Genomic DNA, 14,679 nt, shown 5'->3' on the forward strand with positions numbered 1-14,679 from the left:
CTAGAAGTTTACATGGCTGTCGTAAGTTAATTGCCTAGATAGTAGGTAATTATTTCTTCGCTGCTGCTGTCCAGATTTATTCCTCCTGGATTATGATACCGTAACCTGGCAAAAGTTATGCTGGATCCCTTAAAACAACTCTTGACCTTGCATTAGGATGATATAGTTGGGGAACAACTTTATGCTCTTAAACATGACTACTTTGCATCTTCTTTGACTCCCACTATTAGTATCTTTAAACTTCCTTCTGGCCTGTAAAACCATGGAATGTGCCTCTTACTCATGTACTGCAAGCTATAGAAGAGTTGAGGCAGTGCTAAAATACCAACTCTCTCAGATCTATCACTCTTCATATTTGTATAGAACCATCATTTTCTGTGTTTTCCGTGCCTCCTCCTTTTTGTGTGGTGTGTCTGGGTTGGTTGGTTGTTTTGTTTGGAGGCTTTGTTGGTTTTTGGTTTGGTTTGGTTTTTGTTGTTGTGTGTGCATGTGTGTTGTCACCCTAAGAAAATCCTGATACCAAACCACCAGCAGCAGGGTGTGTTCTTGACAGCACATGTCATAATCAGGCCTCAAAAAATTTTCATCTACTTTTTATATCGGAACAGATTTCGTACTTCCCCTTCTAGAACTAGGAATAGAGTTGGGGCACCATTCCTGGAGAAATGTCATTCACACCTGGTAGTTTTGTAGCTGTTTCAAGTTGATGATTGGTATTGCAGAGCTGTTCTGTGCCTTGTCTTGGCATTGTGAAACCCAGAAATGACACTTTGCAGTGTTGAGTTCACTGATATCAACAGCCCAGTTCAATTCCAGCTGTGTTATTTGTCCCTGCAGAAATGTGCATTATGCACAATCTTAAAACTGTTCATCCATGTGCTTCCCTTACCTCAATCTTTGTAACACTTTTACTGCATGTGTCACTTCTGCCCACATTGAATTATTAAAAACTGTCACATTTTTTCTAAAGCAGATTCAGGAATACACATGACACTGTCAGCATCTTTGTCACTAGCATAGTAGAGAACCAGAGAAGCTGAACAGTTCTGAACCATCATGTAGAACATGGGATGGAGAAAACGGAATTGTAGGTTACAAACCCCGAATAACCACACTGCTACCAGCTGGCATGCTGCTGGGCATCACTCATTACATTCCCTACAAGCAGCCACAGAACCTGTTGCTACAAGGTCATCTGTGGCAAAGTCATAGGCTGGTGCGTGTGCCCTTGCTCTGGCAGCAGAGTCCAGTAAAATTAGCACGTGGAGATGTGGCATTAGATGAAGCCGTGGAACTCACAGAGCTTTGGAGCAGGATTTCGGAGCAGGATTTCTCTCAGTTCTATTCATCTTTCACCTATTGCGGGGCCAGAATAGACAGTGTTTACTGCAGATGCTGTTGGAATACAGTTTGGAATTAAAGCTCTCCCATGGTAGCCTTGAATAGATGTTGAGAACTATATCAGTAAAGAGCTGATGACCCTTATTGCTAGTTATATTGCTTTATTGTGGATTACTGCAGACCAGCACAGAGATCTTTCTGGCGATGCATTAGGAAATGTGGTGATCCCTTGCATCTGAACTGCATCTGCATTTCCCAGTAGGTTTGGTAGTCCTAAAAGGCTGTAAAATGGTATGAGTTATGTAAATTGTTGCTTCGTAACTTAAACAATTATAAACGCTTCTTAAAAATTAAGAAATTTGACAATATCTTAATTCTATAGGAAAATGGTTTTCTTGTATAGGCCATGTTCTGGTCTAGTTAACAGTTATTTTGCTACTTAGAACTCCTTTGTAGTTTTCAATTAAAATGTGAAGTAATGAGTTTGCTGAAGTTTGTATTTAAATACTGAGTATACCACATTGCTTAAAAAAGCTGAAAACAAGGAAAAGAAATGTGTTTACTTGTTTAGAAAAGCAAGCAGGGATGGAAGGCTACAGAAATCACTTTCAGGTACAAAATGAAAAAAGTTGCTGTCTGTTGGGCCAGCAATATTGTCTTCCTGTAGGAGGAAATTGCAGCCTTTTGATGTCTTAGAGTCTTGCCTTGAAATCTCTGTTGCATCCATTTTGGCACATCTTGGGATGAGTTGTGCAACAGCGAATATGAAAAAGCGGTACCACTGAAAGTTCATGTGTATTAGCCATGGGTTTAGGATTTCTTTCTTCTGTAGAGCTTTCTCTCTGCGTGTGTTTTTAAGATGTTGTGTTCCTTTACAGATATACCACAAATGAGACCAAAGCCACACTACGTAATGGTTAAGAAAGATGCTGAAACCAATGAGGCAACATATTGCACAAAGGAACCTTTTATTAAGGCTCGTGTTATTGTAATTCGATGGTTGGTGTCTTTCTGGCTTGAGCCAAAACCTCATACAGGACCTCATATTCCTGGGATGGAAGGTGAAAATGTGCCAAAGAATATTCAGGTAAAACCTACAAATCTACAAAAAAGTGTTTGTTTTCATAACCTTGTTTTATTCATGTCAGCAATGTGTGCTCTTACGATAATTATAACTAATGAAGAATTAAAAAAAGGAATTTCTAAACATTTTTTCTGGTTATGAATTCACTTTAGAAGGACTTGCTATGCTTCTCTTTTCTTTTTTTTTTTTTTCCAAATTCTGCTATTTTGTTTTTTACCGAATAGACATAAGAAGTGCAGCGAATCCTAGTTTTTTGTTTGTTTGTTTTTAATTTTCTGATTTTTTTGTATTGTTCTAAATTATACTGTTGTATGACTTAAATTGTACTGTTCACTTGTCATACCAGAAATGAGCTATGGAATATTCTTTAATTTTTTTTTCAGAGAGCAGCTGCTAGCATGGCTTCAAGGGAGGACAGCAAAAATGACAGTTCTGATAAGCAGGACAGAAATGCAGAGCCAGAACAATCTCATTCTAACACAAGTACTCTGACAGAGAGAGAACCAAGTTCTTCCAGCCTCTGCAGTATTGATGAAGAACATTTAACTGATATTGAAATTGTCCGGAAAGTCTTTTCTTCAAAAAGAAACAATGTTAATTTTCTAACTGAGATTTTTCGACAGGTAAAGAACCTTCTTTAGAATGCAAGAATCTTGATTATTATATTATAAATTATCATAGTTTTCTTCCAAGAGCATTTGTTAAGCACATTATAAAAATGCAGAGTTTTTTTCTGTCACCCTGCCCTTAAGGCTTAAGAATTGAAAAGTTAGAATTCTAAAGTGTTTTCTGTGTAGAATATCCCCAGTTCCTGATTTTTCTAATTTTATTTCTTTAATAACTAGTTCAACAGCATTTTACTTGGACTTTACAGTTCCCCATAGACAGGAACATTTGATCTTTTAATACATAAACCTCATACATATTAGAGCTCACAACCAAGCATATTAAAATAAGCCTCCTGTGGGAGTCTGCAGCTGTTAAAAAGCTGTTTTAGGAGCAGTCAGATGTCCTTACCTTGATAGCGTTCATCAAAAGAGGAGGATTGATGGCTATAGAAGACAACAGCTTCTGCTTCTGACTTTACTGCAACCAGATATGTTAGCTGAACATTCAAAATAGTGTTTCTCAACCGAAAGCTTATAAAGAAATTTAAACTGAGAACATATGCTAGAATATGGAGTCTATAATATGAAAATACATAACTTTGAGTTCAGTGTGGGAGAACAGAACAAGATCAGCTTTCTATATGCCTCATGCTATAGATCAAAAGACGGAGACATCTTTCAAAATCATAGTATACTTAAGTTTCAGTTGAAATACATGATACTGATTGCTTTAAACAGCAGGAGACTACTTTTGTATATCTGGATGAAATGAATATTTTTGAATGAGGCAAATAAATGTCAGAAGCTTATCCACATCCAATCTGTTGAAGATCTGGGACTTGTTACTGAGGGAGATAACTGAGTTATCTGAATTCAGCTGCTGCTCAGGGGTTTACGAAGTTCGAGACATTGAATGTAGAGTGTAAATTATTGATGGTCTATTTAGAAACTGTCATCCCCCCCTGGCCCAATGAAAGAGACAGCAAAGGCGATTTTCTTTGTTATTTTTGAAAGACACTCTGTGAGTTATGTAGATTATTTGGATTTCATGTGTGGTTACCAGGTCTCATTTAAGTAATTGCTTAGCCAGACGTTTTCAGTGCAAGTTCCTTTCTAATACGCCAGATGTTTGTAATGTTTCTAAAGCATTAGGGCTAAGTTATTCCAGTCAGGAGGAGGTTTCAGTTGTACTGGGTGATAGGAAGATTGTCTGTAGAAAAAAAGTTTTATACGTTTTAGACTCTGGGTACAAAAAAAGTATCTCAGCTTGCAGAAAACTGTTAGACTTGATGAGTGATAGTGTGTGACTTGTTAGTTGAATTCTGTCATACACAGCAAAATTCTTTTTAGTGGGATACTGGTATGTGATGCGTATTTCCAGAGAGAGAACATACGGCTTGTGTCAAGTGGGCACTCCTGAAAGACATGGGCAATGAGTTTTCAACATTCACACCATGGACTCTGTAGAACTGTGTGTTAGTGTAGTTTATCTGTTCTTTTTTATAATACAGTTAGGGTGTCATGGTCTTTGATAAATGTATTTATAGTTAGCTAAAACCTGGCTAGTGTTAAAAATTTCTAATCTGCAACTAGTTGTCACGAGCACAGCAGATGCAGAAAACCTCCTGCAGAGGGCACTGATCAGCCATCACACTGGCTCAAATGCACGAGTTTTTGAAACAATAATTCTGATGTATTTTTAGGGAGTAATTTGTTTTAAGGATACTGTTTTGTAAAATCTCATTTAGCTAAAGATAAGATACGCGGCTGCCAGTACTGTGTGTCACTTGAATTTTTCATAGTCATTTAGAACTTTACTTTTCCAAATCCTCTGAATGGAAGATGTTGTAATATAAACTTCTGCTCATTCGTTTTGCATACTTTTGATGAGTGTTTGAGTCTTAATTTCAGCAGGCTAGATCCTGAGTAGATATACCTGTATGGGTTCTCATATTTCTGTCCTTGACAGTGAAATTTTTGAAGTACTTTCTTGACAAGTTTTCTTGTGAAAACATTTTTGTCACGTTTACAGATGAAAAAAGTGTCCGAACGTGTAAGTTTAGGAGTAATTTATTTGTTAAGATCGTACAGTGGCTCTATTTTTTTTTTCTGCTTATCCCTTAGAACCTGAACATTATAGAGCCCAACATGATTTCAAGTGTTCTTGTTTGTTTGTTTGTTTTTTACTCACAGGCATTTCTGTTACCGATATGTGAAGCAGCTGCCATGAGGAAAGTGGTAAAGGTGTATCAGGAGTGGATTCAGCAAGAAGACAAGCCTTTATTTATGAAAGAACCTGAAGAAATGATGCAGTGCACAACTGTAGATTGTGATGAAAATGGTGACCACAATTCATCAGAGAAAGCAAAAGACAGAGAAGAGGTAAAATATTGCTGGTTAATATTCATGCATTTTTTTTATATGCTGGTAGGCAGACAAGTGGACTCCTTGACAGATTTTATGTGCTTTAATTTGATGTTAGAGCATCTGTTGTGGAAAATCAGTGGTGATTAAACAGTGTCTGAATGGGCTGCCAATTTGATCCATTACCTGTAGATTTTTCATATGGTTAATTCTATTTAAAGTTTCATATAGTTTTATGAACTATTTTCAAGATGTGGATGCCAATCTTCAGCTGTGTAAAAATGATGTACAAATAAAAGGATGTGGAAAAATAATAGTTATTTCATCCAGATACTTTAAAATAGTTGCTACCAACTTCTTAAGTTATAGTTGTGTCTTTAAGAAGCATCTTAAACATCTGTCTAACATTGTTTTTTATTTAGTATCTATAATATCCTTTTACCTTTATTATAAAACAAAAGTACCTCTCTACATATCTGTGGGATTTCAAGAAAAAATATTTTTCAGGAAAAAGAGATGAACTCCAGTCATGTCAGAAATTCAAACTGGGGAAGAAATGGCTGTTATGAAGACACTTTGCATAAAATATCTGACATTGATACTGAAGAGCAAAATGTACGAGCCGGAGTGCAGTCAGTATTGCAGGTAGGATATATGACTTTCATCCTAATAATAAATCTTTTGTTATCACTACGTAAAGAGTGGAATGTAGTGCAATACTTCTGCAAGGGAATCCTATGCTCCTTCCAAGCATCTCTGAATTTTAAAAATTATTTTAGATTTTAGAAGTATGATGAATAATAGTGTTAGAATAATGGCAGTGGTTCACTATATCTTTATTGACTATATTGTGTATACACAATTGGATAACACAGTAAAAAAACGTTTTAATTTTGCATCAGGTCATGCATTCTGCTCTGCATCATATCACAGAAAAAAGAGTGTCACATCTTCAAATTATTATGATTAAGTGTGTAATGAGAGTGCTTAGAAGCTTTTTTCTTTTGAACTATTAGTCACCAAACACAAAAAATCCAAACCTGCAGTTTTCCTAATGTGAATAATTAGGTGTACAGGGATACCTTCTCATCTTTATCTGAATTACAGATTGGATGGGTACAGAAGTGTGTGAAAAATTGGATCAGACACCACAACTCTCTGCTTCAGGGATATACTTAAGGAATTGGAGAGTTGTAGAAGTTCCCTAACAGAAGTTTTTTAACTGCTTCTAGGAAATTTGGCAGGGTAGAAATTATGTAATTTCAAATGTTCAGCAAAATGCTTCGCTGAAGTTGAGGAGTGCTGCAAATACAGTGGGCAAATGGGGCCTGGCATGGCAGTTGGTACAGGGAGGGCATCTCTGTGAAGGAGGAACATTCCACTGCCTGAATAGGAGATTTTAAGTGCACATAACCCAGCAACTGAGTACTGTTCTGTGACCATCTGCAGAGGTCAAGTGCGCTCATCCTACCTGCCCCTCCGAGCAGGATGGTGGTCACTTGTCTGAGAGCAAAGGCCGCAGCTCTGGCTGGGGGGTCAGCACCATCTACTGCAGCAGTGGCCAATGCCTCTGCGCAGATGGAGCTGCTGAAGGGAGAGGCTGCAGTGCAGACCTCAGACCACAGGCAGTGTCTGGACCTTTCTCCTGGGGCAGGGACAGGAAGCAAACCTGTCTGCAAAAAGTGTGCCAAAGTGGAAGACCTCCTGCAGCAGGTGGCTGATCTGCAGGAGGCAGTGAGGAGGCTCCATAACATCAGGGGGGCTGAGAAGGAGTTAGATAGCTGATTCCAAGCACAGTTGGCAGTGGACCCACAGACCATGGCCAAACAGCTAAAAACTCCCCCATGAGCATGCACAGAAGCGGGGGCGGGGCAATAATGCAGAAGAATTAAAGCTTGCAACAACAAGGACCAGCAGAAGGAGGAGACTTTCCCTGAAGCTTGAGATGCCCTTGCAGAACTGCTTCACTGCTCTGTAGGCTGAAGAGCAAAGACTTGGTTGCATGAGGAAAGGTTCTGGAGCTAAGGCAGCCCGCTCTGCTCCCTGTATAACAACCAGTGCATCTGAGAGAAGATGACGGGCAGTAGTGGTAGAGGACTCTCTTCTGAGAGGTACAGTGCGCGCCCATTTGGTGACCTGACACACTCTCTGGAGAGCTATGCTGCTTTAAACTAAAGTTGCTAGAGGAGGGGGAACTCAGTCCATCCCCTTTCTACCAGTTTGACAACAATGGCCTGGAGAAAGTTCATGAGTCAGCAGGAAAGCACCCGAAGAGCAGCACAAAGGAATTCCAGCCACTCCAGCCAGTAAATCAGCTTAATCGGGGGCCCAACTGAAATACCTCTGTGCAAACACACACATAGCATGGGGAATAAACAAGAGGAGACAGAGACACATGTGTGCCTGCAGGGCTCTGATCTTATTGCCATCATGGAGATGTGGTAGGATGGCTTCTGTGACTGCAGTGTTGGAGTGGAAGGCTACAGGCTCTTTAGGAAGGATGGGCAGGGGAGACAAGGAGAGGGGTTCGCCCTCTGTGTCAGTGACCAGCATGGAGATCTGCCTGTGGATGGATGAGGAGCTGACTGAGAGCTTATGGGTCAGGATTAAAGGGAAGGCAGGGACAGGTGACATTGTAGTGGGGGACTGCTATAGGCCACTGACCAGGAAGACCAAGCGGATGAGGCCCTTTTTAGACAGATAATAGCAGCTTAACATTCACAAGCCCTAGTCCTCATAGGGGGACTTACATCACCTCAGTATCTGTTGGAGAGGAAACATAGCAGGGCATAAGCAATCCAGGAGGTTCCTGGAATGTGTTAATTCTAACTTTCTTCTTGAAGTGATAGAGGAGCCAATGAGGAGAGGTGCTATGCTGGACCTTCTTCTCACCAACAAAGAGAGGGGAATGTGAAGCCCAAGGGCAGACTTGGTTGCAGTGACTGTGAAGTGGTGGAGTTCAGGGTCCTTGGGACAGCGAGGAGAGTGCACAGCAAGCTCACTACCGTGGACTTCAGGAGAGCAAACTGGTCTCTTCAGGGATCTTCTTGGTAGAGTACCATGGGATAAAGCCCTTGAGGGAAGAGTGGCCCAGGAAAGCTGGTTAATATTCAAGGATCCCGTACTCCAAGATCAAGAGTGATGCATCCCAAGAAAGAGGAAGTCAGACAGAAACACCTGTTGGTCTCTATGGATGAAGAAGGAGCTCCTGGACAAACTCAAACAGGAAGTCTTCAGGGGCTGAAAGCAAGGACAGGTAGTCTGGCAGGAATACAGAGAAATTGTCTGAGCAGCCAGAGATCAGATAGCTAAAGCCGTGATACAATTAAATCTAGCCAGGGGCGTCAAGGGCAACAAGAAAAGCTTCTGTAGGTATGGCAGTGATAAAAGGAAGGCTAAGGAAGATGTGAGCCCTCTCTGGAAGGAAGCAGGAGATCTAGTTACCCAAAATATGGAGAAAGCTGAGGTACTTAAGGACTTTTTTGCCTCAGTCTTCACTGACAAGTGCTCTAGCCACACTACCCAAGTTGCAGAAGGCAAAGGTAAGCACTGGGAGAATGAAGAACTGCCCACTGGAGAAGATCAGGTTGGAGACTGTCTGCAGAACCTGAAGGTGCACAGGTCCATGGGACTTGATGAGATAACAGAAAGAGCTTCTTCAAATGCATGGCAGATAAAACTAACACTACAGGCAGTGTAGGCCCACTGATGATTGAGGTGGGTTCCCTGGTGACAGAAGATACAGAGAAGGCAGAGTTACCGAATGCCTTCTCTGTCTCTGTCTACACTGCTGGAGGTTGTCCTGAGGAGCCCCATACCACTGAGGCCCCAGAGGAAGTCAGAACAATGGAGGAGCTTGCCTTGGTTGATGAGGACTGAGTTAGGGACCAGTTAAGCAATCTGGACATCCATAAATCCATGGGTCCAGATGGGCTGCACCCGCAGGTGCTGAGGGAGCTGGCTGAGGTCATTGCTGGGCCACTCTCCATCATCTTTGCTAAGTCGTGGGATACAGGAGAGGTGCCTGAGGACTGGAGGAAAGCAAATGTCACTCCAGTCTTCAAGAAGCGCAAGAAGAAGGACCCAGTTAACTATAGACCGGTCAGCCTCACCTCCATCCCTGGAAAGGTGATGGAAAAACTTATCCTTGGTGCCATCTCAAGGCATATCAAGGATAAGAGGGTCATTAGGGGCAGTCAGCATGGCTTCACCAAGGGCAAGTCATGCTTAACCAACCTCATAGCCTTTTTATGAGGACATAACAGGGTGGATAGATGATGGCAGAGCGGTGGATGTGGTCTACCTTGACTTGAGTAAGGCATTTGACACAGTCTCCCACAGCATTCTTGCTGCTAAACTGAGGCAGTGTGGTCTGGATGATTGGGTAGTGAGGTGGACTGGGAACTGGCTGAAGGAAAGAAGCCAGAGAGTTGTGGTCAATGGGACAGAGTCCAGTTGGAGGCCTGTATCTAGTGGAGTCCCTCAATGGTCAGTACTGGGACCAGTACAATTCAGTATATTCATCAACGACTTCGTTGAGGGAATAGAGTGCACTATCAGCAAGTTTGCTGATGACACCAGGCTGGGAGGAGTGGCTGACACACCAGAAGGCTGTGCTGCCATCCAGAGAGACCTGGACAGGCTGGAGAGTTGGGTGGGGAAAAATATAACACGGGAAAGTGTAGAGTCTTGCATCTGGGCAGGAACAACCCCAGGTTCCAATATAAGTTGGGGAAAAACCTATTAGAGAGCAGTGTAGGGGAAAGGGACCTGGGGGTCCTGGTGGACAGAAGGACGCCCATGAGCCAGCACTGTGCCCTTGTGGCCAGGAAGGCCAATGGCATCCTGGGATGTATTAGAAGGGTGGTGGTTAATAGGTCGAGAGAGGTTATCTTTCCCCTCTGCTCTGCTCTGGTGAGACTGTATCTGGAATATTGTGTCCAGTTCTGTGTGCCTCAGTTCAAGAAGGACACGGAACTGCTGGAAAGAGTCCAGAGCAGGGCAACAAAGATGATTAAGGGAGTGGAACATCTCACTGATGAGGAAAGGCTGAGGGAGCTGGGTCTCTTCAGCTTGGAGAAGAGGAGACTGAGGGGTGACCTCATTCATGTTTACAGATATATAAAGGGTGAGTGTCACGAGGACGGAACCAGGCTCTTCTTCGTGACAACCAGTGGCAAGATGAGGGGCAATGAGTACAAACTGGAACATAAGAGGTTCCAGTTAAATTTGAGAAGAAACTTCATCACAGTGAGGGTGACAGAACACTGGAACTGGCTGCCCACGGAGGTTGTAGAGTCTTTTCCTCTGGAGACATTCAAAACCTGCCTGGACACATTCCTGTGTAACCTCCTCTAGGTGTTCCTGCTCCGGTGGTGGGATTGGATTAGATAATTTTTCGAGGTCCCTTCCAATCCCTAACATTCTGTGATTCTGTAATTCTGAGATACATCTGCAAGGCCTGGGGGAACTGGCAGATGAAGTTACTAAGCCACTGTCCATAGTATTTGTGAAGTCATGGCAGTCCAGTGAAGTTCCTACTCACTGGAAAAGGGGACAGATAACTCCCATTTTTAAAAAGGGGAAAAAAGGAAGACCACGGACACTACAGGCCATTGACTCTCACCTCTGTGCCCAGTAAGATCATGGAACAGATCCTTCTGGAAAATATGCTGAGGCACATGGAAAATAAAAGAGGGAACTGGTGATAGCCAACACTTAAGGGCAGATTGTGCCTGACAAATTTGGTGGCCTTCTACAGCATCGGCGGATAAGGGAAGAACAACTGATGTCATCTACTTGAACTTGTGGAAATTATTTGATGCCACCCCACATGACATACTTGTCTCTAAATTGGATGGACTACTTGGTGGATACAGAATCGGCTGGATGGCTGCACTCAAAAGGGTAGTGATCAATGACTCAATGTCCAAGTGGAGACCAGTGATGAGTAGTGTTCCTCAGGAGTCAGTACTGGGACCGGCACTGTTTAACATCTTCGTTGGCAACATGGACAGTGGGATTGCGTACACTTTCAGCAAGTTTGCTGATGACACCAAGCTGTGTGGTGCGGTTGACACAATGGAGGGAAAGGATGCCATCTAAACGGACCTTGATGGGCTTGAGACTTGGCCCCGTGCAAGCCTCATGGAGTTCAACAAGGCCAAGTGCAAGGTCCTGCACATGGGTCAAGGGAATCCCAAGCACAAATACAGCATGGGCAGAGAATGAATTGAGAGCAGCCCTGCGGAGAGGGACTTGGGGTGTTGGTTGATGAGAAGCTCAACATGAGCTGGCAGTGTGCATTTGCAGCCCAGAATACTAACTGTATGCTGGCTGAATCAAAAGAAGCGTGACCAGCAGGTTGAGGGATGTGATTCTCCCCTTCTACTCTGTTCTTGTGAAGACTCCACCAGGAGTACTGTGTTCAGCTCTGGGGCCTCCACCAGCGTAAGATGGACATGGACCTGTTGGGAGAGGGTCCAGAGGAGGGCCACTAAGATAATCAAAGGGCTGGAGCACCTCTCCTATGAGGAAAGGCTGAGAGAGTTTGGGTTGTTCAGCCAGGAGAAGAGAAGGCTCCAGGGAGACCTTATAGCAGCCATCCAGTACCTAAAGGGGGCCTACAGGAAAGCTGGAGGGGGACGTTTCACAAGGGCATGTAGTGACAGGACAAGGAGTAATGACTTTAAACTGAAAGAGGGTAGATTTAGATTAGATCTGAGAAAGAAATTCTTCACCCTGGGGGTGGTGAGGCACTGGGACAGGTTGCACAGAGAAGCTGTGGATGCCCCATCCCTGGAAGTGTTCAAGGCCAGGTTGGATGTGGCAACCTGCTTTAGTGGAAGGTGTCCCTGACCACTGCAGGGGATTGGAACTAGATGATCTTTAAAGCCCTTTTCAACCCAAACTATTCCATGATGATTCTATGAAGAAAATCAAGTGAGTATAATTTGAGCGTCTTTGAAATGATCTTAAGGTCATATAAAATGTGTGCTCTTTATATATAATATGTGCTTGCACATACATGCAGGTGTGTATATGACTCTAGCCTCCATAGTGTTCTTTTATCTAGAAGAAAACTGATTCTGAACAAAATATGTGCGTTTACCACTTAGAGTGTGCGCTTTTACCATGGGTGACCATTGTAGTTAGAATTCATTGCTTTTACCACAGCTTGAATGATTTCCTGAATAGGGGTTTCTGTTGTGCTGTACACTGTTGTATATAGAAATAAACTTTTTAATGCAAATCACTTTTAAATTCAAATATGTTACAATAATTTGAGCTTCATAATCTTTGCATAAAATGACTATTTAGAATATGAGGTGTTTCTGAGAAAACACCTGTTTGCAATGTATTACTAAGGTTTGCACATCTGAGAATGTCTGGGACATTCTTCATGTTTTAGACAAAGGTTCATTTGACCAGCAAATATCTTCTTTAGTCCAAACCAGAGTCAAGACATGATTTTAACCCAGTACCATGTGTGAATTTGAGAGGTTTCCTGCCCTGGAACCACATTTGACTTTCTCTGTGAATCAAGAATCCAAGTCTTCTGTCTTGAGTTTTCTTCCCATTTAGTTCTTGCAGAGACTTATTTCTAGGCACTTAGTCTAGGATAGATTCATTAGTTGAGTCTAGTGAATGTAAAGCTGCATACTTATGGTTTTTAATTACTAAAATCCAAAGCTCTCAGTAGAGGAGAATTACAATGGTAGAACCAATGATTTCCTGTACATGTGGATTAAGAAAGACAAATATTTAGAAATCTAGGGCTCACTGTGATTCAAATACTTCCTAAACTTACTCAAAAATATAACAATACTTCAGTAGTAGCTCCTGTAACTCATACGGTGTATTTGCCTCCTTTGTTTTCATCATTTTCGTTCTGTAAGGCTTAATTCACTGTCCACTGAATTCAACCATTTTGGAGAAGGTATCCTGTTTCCTACTTTTGGTAAGCCGCACAGTTCACAGTGCTTTAGTTGCCCCGAACATAATGCAGGCCTTGTCATGCTGAAGCACACACTGTGTACCAGGACTATTTCAAGTAGTTTAGCATATATTATACTGCTCAGTTGCTGGCTTACAGGTGGAACTGTTTGGCAGTGGTCTTCTTTACTGAGATATTTGTGTCCATCATATTAAAATTTTGAGTAGTATTGAGTAGTTTGTTGCACCATCTGTCCATGAGAGCAAAAATATACAATTAGGTTTTATAGAAAAAAAAAAGGGGGGTAAAAAGTCTTATGGTTGCTTTATCATCACATAAAGCTAATTTATGTTTAAATATATGCTTTCGAGTGCATATACAGCCTCTTCTGTTAATCATAGATTTTTTTCCTCCTGGTTACTATCAACTGAGTTGCTGAAAATGTCAAAGTACTTCAAGCTCTTAACATCCATTCTTTTCTACTTACAGGTGTTCATAATAAATTCTTCAAATATATTCTTTCTTGAACCTGCAAATGAAATTAAAGCTCTACTGGATGAACACACTGATATGTGTAAACGCATTCTTAATATCTACCGTCACATGGTAGTCCAAGTGACTATGGACAAGAAGACATGGTAAAATGCTAATGCTTTTATCTTAGTTTATAAGTTCACAAGATAAATGTGGAAATTTACTTGTTAGTAGACACAGTAGAGTGGTATTGACTGTGTAAACCTGTTTCTCTAAATCGGTAAATCCATGGGCTTTAATATCACAAGCACCTTACCACAAGGAAAAAGGGTATCTGCTCTGTTAAACCCAGTAGTAAGCATCTAGTTAGTTTGAGGCAGCTTAGCCATCACTGAGAAAAGAAGTAAGCTAGGAAATACAGACTGCTAGTAAGGAGTGACTGATTACTTTTATTCCAGAGCATTTTGCTCATGTGTCAAAAGTGCTAAAATATGAAAACATACATGAAGCTTTGCAGCCTTACTTAGAAATGAACCAAAAAATCCTCCAATGAGCATGGATAACTATTATAATCAGATTTGGGTTGCTCCTAGTCTGTAAATGTGTACAGGAGTCTGTGTACTGTTCTACTGTTTTACTGTTTTGTTCCTTTCCATTGCTTAAGGTGTCTAGCAAGTACAAGGGACCCCATTTTCAGATTAATTTCTGTTATTTTCCCCTGTCCTTTAAACAGCTGTCTCTAATGAGATAATGTAGAGCCACCATTCTCCATTGCAAGGAAGTAGTAGCAAGAGGACTAAGGGGATTTGAAATGGCTGATTTACTCCATTTTAACTTAACTTGCATTCAGTCAGTCACTGGTATTTCCTGAA

At 41.6% G+C, this 14,679-nt stretch overlaps 1 protein-coding gene across 16 annotated transcripts in view; it reads left to right on the forward strand.

Moving 5' to 3' along the window:
• Positions 1-14,679, forward strand: part of RALGAPA1 (Ral GTPase activating protein catalytic subunit alpha 1) — a 138,932-nt gene that overhangs the window by 24,955 nt on the left and 99,298 nt on the right. For all 16 annotated transcript variants that reach the window (XM_065064047.1, XM_065064048.1, XM_065064045.1 and 13 more), the window contains exons 9-13: positions 2,220-2,428; positions 2,809-3,048; positions 5,227-5,415; positions 5,905-6,042; positions 13,823-13,971. In XM_065064047.1, coding sequence (XP_064920119.1) covers positions 2,220-2,428; positions 2,809-3,048; positions 5,227-5,415; positions 5,905-6,042; positions 13,823-13,971 — 925 coding nt within the window. The remainder of the gene's footprint in view (positions 1-2,219; positions 2,429-2,808; positions 3,049-5,226; positions 5,416-5,904; positions 6,043-13,822; positions 13,972-14,679) is intronic.

The sequence above is a fragment of the Columba livia genome, chromosome 5, assembly GCF_036013475.1.
Source record: "Columba livia isolate bColLiv1 breed racing homer chromosome 5, bColLiv1.pat.W.v2, whole genome shotgun sequence".
Lineage (NCBI taxonomy): Eukaryota > Metazoa > Chordata > Aves > Columbiformes > Columbidae > Columba > Columba livia.